General features: G+C 38.2%; 1 protein-coding gene across 1 annotated transcript; it reads left to right on the top strand.

The window, feature by feature from the left end:
* Positions 1-1,285: 1,285 nt before the first annotated feature.
* LOC117623271 (cullin-3B-like) lies at positions 1,286-5,188 on the top strand. Its single transcript, XM_034354182.1, has 2 exons — positions 1,286-2,029; positions 2,998-5,188. Exons 1-2 carry the CDS (start codon positions 1,869-1,871, stop codon positions 5,036-5,038), a joined length of 2,202 nt encoding a protein of 733 aa, XP_034210073.1. The 5' UTR covers positions 1,286-1,868; the 3' UTR covers positions 5,039-5,188.
* The last annotated feature ends 206 nt before the right edge of the window (positions 5,189-5,394 follow it).

The raw sequence follows: 5,394 nt of genomic DNA, 5'->3' as shown, positions 1-5,394 counted from the left end.
TCCACCACCGGGCCATCTTGCCTTCCGCGCCTTCTTGTTACAAAAGTGTTGGTTTGTAAAAAGATTCACTTCTCTGTAAACTATTAGAATTGCTCTGATATATTGCCCTAGGGTGAGAATGGAACTATTGGCATGTATATTGAAGTGCTGGCAGTTGGTTGTGTGGATATTTTGCTCGTTCTGACAGGTGGAAATTTTGGGATTGAGCAAATTACAGGGGAGACTCTGCCGAATTTTCGGCAGAAGTCAAGGTTGAAAATTAAATTAAAAGGGCAATTAGGTCAATTGTGCCCGACATTTGCCAAGTGTCGGACACGTACAGGGTTCGACTGGAATTCCAAAGCGGAATTTGGTTCGGGTCCTGTCAAAAATGCCATTGATTAATGCAAACACTAAGAATTGAAATGATTAATTAAATGAGGATAACATGATAAATTCATACTTTTTTATATTTAAAAAAATTAAAAAAAAAAGAAGAAGAAGATAATAAATCCTATTTTTATGGAACACAACTACCTATTATTTTTTTTAATTTTAAAATAAATTTAAAATTTTCTAAAAAAAAGCCTCTTACAAACGCGGAAGTGCCTGGGGAGAGGCTGGTAGTGTTTTGGGGAATGCTAGCAACCATCTCTCTAACCTTCTCCTTTGGACCTTCTCTCTTCTTTGCTTGACATATGTCATTCTCCTTACACTTAAAACAATGTCATTAATATATTATATAAGCTAACTTTTGCTTTCCAAGTTTACCCTTATTAAATGTATTCAATTTATCCAAAAAAATTTCAGAACTTTCTTACCATCTTATTAATTTTTTTCTAACATCAATTTTTTTTAAAAGAAAATATATACTTTAAAGAGGAAATGTTTGGGTTTTTTTTTTTTTTAAATTTATAAAACACAAAGGGTTTAGATATTTTACTATTAAAAAAAAGTCCTTTGTGTTTTAAAAAAAAGGGACTTGAAAAAATTAGACATTTTCTTGAAAAAAATAATTGACGTTAAAAAAAAATGATGGTAAAAAAGTTGTGAATTTTTTTTGAATAAATTGAATATATTTAATAAGGGTGAAGTTGGAAAGCAAAAGTTAACTTATATAATATATTAATGACATTGTTTTAAGTGTAAGAAAAATGACATATATCAAGCAAAAAATGGAAAAGGCCCAAAAAAGAAAGTTAGAAAGAGTTTCTCGTAGTGTTTTAAGAGGGAAATTTTTAGCTCCTGTGGGTAGGCGAGTGAGCGGCGGCGACCCACATGTATACGTTACTAGAGTTGGATTCTCAAAAGAGCCCATCCATTTGCAGGGTTAGACTGAAGGGGAAGTGGGGGTTGAATGGTCTTTATATTTCTCTCTCTCTCTCTCTCTCTCTCTCTCTCTCTCTCTCAGTGTGCTTGCTTTCAAATCAAAATTGACCTAAAGACGAGAAAAGAGTTGTTGTACTGAAGAAAAAGAAAGAAGATGAAATAATGAAACAACTTCTTAGAAGTGCAATATTTTAATACAGCCTTCGTCATTTTCTCTCTCTTATCTCTCTCTCTTTTCCTCCCCGGTATCATCATCCCCAATTTATGCTTTATTTCCACTGATTCATCCCCCTTTTCATTCCGAAACCCTAATTTTATTATATTTCTTCATCTCAAACCCCCTTGGGCTCCAAAACCCTTTTCTCATGCTCTAATTTTGTTCGATCGTATTCTAAATTCGGGTCAACCGCTAGGGTTTTCTCACCGAACCCAAACCATTCAATCTCAATTGGGTCTTTTGGTTTTGGATTGAGGGTTTGCGAAGCTTCTTTCAGGTTCGATTCAAACTGAGGATCGGTTTTATCGAGTATTTAGGACCTGCGATAAGTTAAATTTGTGAAATGAGTGCTCAGAAGAAGAGGAACTTCCAAATTGAGGCCTTCAAGCATCGGGTCGTGGTTGATCCCAAGTACGCAGAGAAGACCTGGAAGATCCTGGAGCATGCGATTCACGAAATTTACAATCACAATGCTAGCGGGCTTAGCTTCGAAGAGCTTTATAGGTTTGTGACTTTTGCTTACACCTAGCATATGTATGTATGATCTATTTTTGGGTATTGAAGTATTGATGAAACTGATTCGAAGGTCACTTTTTGTTTGGGTCTGTTGGAAATGGTTGGATAACTTTATTTCTGAGCATTATTAGGTTTTGATGGCTCTGTTTTTAGTAACTCGTGTCAGTTTGATCCCCTTACTCTTAAGTTACTTTCCGGGTGCAGAATTGCTTTTTCATCTGTTTTATTTTCGCTGATCCATTTTTCAGATTATATGTTGATTTAAGTCTAACTGATGGCCTTATGGTCTTGTTGCATATTGATAGGGTGAGAGCTTAGAGTGGGTTTTTATGGTAGGAAAGTGCATGGTTCTAGGTTGTCTAAAGAGTTGGAATATCTTGGAGAGTGTAGGCATATTTGGTTCCAAAGTTCAATTATGAGGTTTCTAGGATATCGATTCTTTACAGTTGATCACAAGGTTTCTAGGATATCTTTGCAGTTGATCATGAGGGGTCTAGGATATCTGTTCTATTCTACAATTTGTGCTCATTCATGCTTGGGAATGTTACTATTCTCTCTTCTATTTCTTTCTTGTTCATTTGATGGTTATCTGTCATGCATTTTACTTTCTGCACTTTAATTTTGCCCCTTTTTTTTACTTGGGTGATTCCCTATCATTTTTCTGTTTTTCCTTTCTGTTTTTTGGTGTCACAAAGGGTTTTGTAGTTCATGATTTTAGAATGATCCTGTGCATACTTTGGGTGCATGCTTTGATGTTGTGTGTATACTTTGGGTCACATAGGTTGGGGGGAAAAAGTGGGTAGAAAAAGTTGGAATAAGTAACATTTTCAATGGGTTATATCTCATCAGTGCAAGATAACTTGCAAGAGCATTTGAATCTTACTTTATAACCACTGTTTCTTTCACGTCTTGAAACTTTATGCTTCTGATGTTTAAGAATATTTGCATACATTCAGGAATGCCTACAATATGGTGCTGCACAAATTTGGAGAGAAACTCTACTCTGGTCTGGTGACAACCATGACTTATCATCTAAAAGAAATATCTAAATCAATTGAAGCTGCTCAGGGAGAGTTGTTTTTGGAAGAGCTGAACAGGAAATGGGCAGAACATAACAAGGCATTGCAGATGATTCGAGACATATTGATGTACATGGACAGGACTTTTATCCCAAGCACCCACAAAACCCCCGTTCATGAGCTTGGGTTGAACCTGTGGAGGGATGTTGTAATTCACTCTAGCAAAACCCAGGCTAGGCTTTTGGATACACTTCTTGAGCTTGTGCATAGAGAAAGGAGTGGTGAAGTAATTAACAGAGGCTTGATGAGGAATATTATAAAAATGTTAATGGATTTGGGTTCTTCTGTTTACCAAGACGACTTTGAGAAGCATTTTCTTGAGGTTTCAGCCGATTTTTACCGTTGTGAGTCTCAAGAGTTCATAGAGTCATGTGACTGTGGGAACTATTTAAAGAAGGCTGAGAGACGCTTAATGGAAGAAATGGAGAGAGTGTCCCATTACTTGGATGCTAGAAGTGAAGCTAAGATAACAAATGTGGTGGAAAAGGAGATGATCGAAAGTCACATGAACAGACTAGTTCATATGGAGAGCTCAGGTTTAGTTAATATGCTTGTGGATGACAAATATGATGACTTGGGAAGAATGTATAGCTTGTTTCGCAGGGTGCAGAACGGACTTGTGATAGTCAGAGATGTCATGACTGCTTACATCCGAGATACTGGCAAACAGCTAGTTACTGACCCAGAAAGATTAAGGGATCCTGTAGATTTCGTGCAGCGTCTCCTGGATTTGAAGGACAAATATGACAAAGTTATCAATTTGGCATTTAACAATGACAAGACATTCCAGAATGCTCTAAATTCTTCTTTTGAATACTTCATTAATTTGAATGCCAGGTCCCCTGAATTCATTTCTCTGTTTGTGGATGACAAGCTTCGGAAAGGATTAAGAGGGGTCAGTGAGGAGGATGTAGAAGTTGTACTGGACAAGGTGATGATGCTTTTCCGTTACCTTCAAGAGAAAGATGTGTTTGAAAAGTATTACAAACAACACTTGGCAAAGAGGCTTCTTTCTGGGAAAACTGTTTCTGATGATGCAGAAAGAAGTCTTATTGTTAAGCTCAAAACAGAGTGTGGATATCAATTCACTTCTAAATTGGAGGGTATGTTCACTGATATGAAGACCTCTCAGGATACAATGCATGGATTCTACTCAGCCGTTGGACATCAGTTAGGTGATAGCCCAACACTAGCTGTTCAGGTCCTCACAACTGGTTCCTGGCCTACTCAGCCAAGTGCCACGTGCAACCTTCCAGCAGAAATTTTTTGGGTGTGTGAAAAGTTCAAGAGTTATTATCTTGGGACCCATACTGGGCGGAGATTGTCCTGGCAAACAAATATGGGTACAGCTGACTTGAAAACGACTTTTGGAAAGGGCCAGAAGCATGAGCTGAATGTTTCCACATACCAGATGTGCGTGCTGATGCTATTCAACAACACTGACCGGTTGACCTATAAGGAAATTGAACAGGCTACGGAGATACCAGCCTCTGACTTGAAGAGGTGTCTGCAATCTCTGGCCTGTGTTAAAGGGAAGAATGTTCTTCGGAAGGAGCCAATGAGCAAGGACATAGCTGAGGACGATGCCTTCTTCTTTAATGACAAGTTCACAAGCAAGTTCTTCAAGGTAAAGATAGGTACTGTGGTTGCGCAAAGGGAGTCTGAACCAGAAAATCAAGAAACCAGGCAGAGAGTAGAGGAAGACAGGAAGCCCCAGATTGAGGCAGCAATTGTGAGGATCATGAAGTCAAGGCGTGTACTGGATCACAATAATATCGTTGCTGAGGTCACGAAACAGCTGCAGGCGCGATTCCTGCCAAACCCTGTTGTAATAAAGAAACGAATCGAGTCCCTCATTGAGCGGGAGTTTTTGGAGAGGGATAAAACAGATAGAAAATTGTACAGGTACCTTGCTTGAAGAAACAGTATGTTTTGATTTATTTTGTTATGGCTGCTTATGGCACAAGCCTGTAATCCTACATTTGGTTAGTTGGAATGTTGTTCTTTGATCATTACGGGCTTTGGGTGGATTCGAATGAAGTTCAATTAATGCCTCTTTGTTGCATAATCTCCCCTCATGTTTATTAAACTTTTCTGAGTCGGATGGATGGAAATGCGGAAATCATTGGAAGTAATCATATTCTGCCTCATATATCTAATTTTGATCACTATTATACCATTTGCCCTCATCCAGTGCTGGGCTAATGAAAATTATTGCCATGGCTTCGTCTCACAGACCTTGTGGCATGTTTGGGTTATAGCCTCAAAGGTTTG

Source organism: Prunus dulcis, chromosome 3 (genome assembly GCF_902201215.1).
Source record: "Prunus dulcis chromosome 3, ALMONDv2, whole genome shotgun sequence".
Lineage (NCBI taxonomy): Eukaryota > Viridiplantae > Streptophyta > Magnoliopsida > Rosales > Rosaceae > Prunus > Prunus dulcis.
This window is presented reverse-complemented; position numbering and strand designations above follow the sequence as displayed.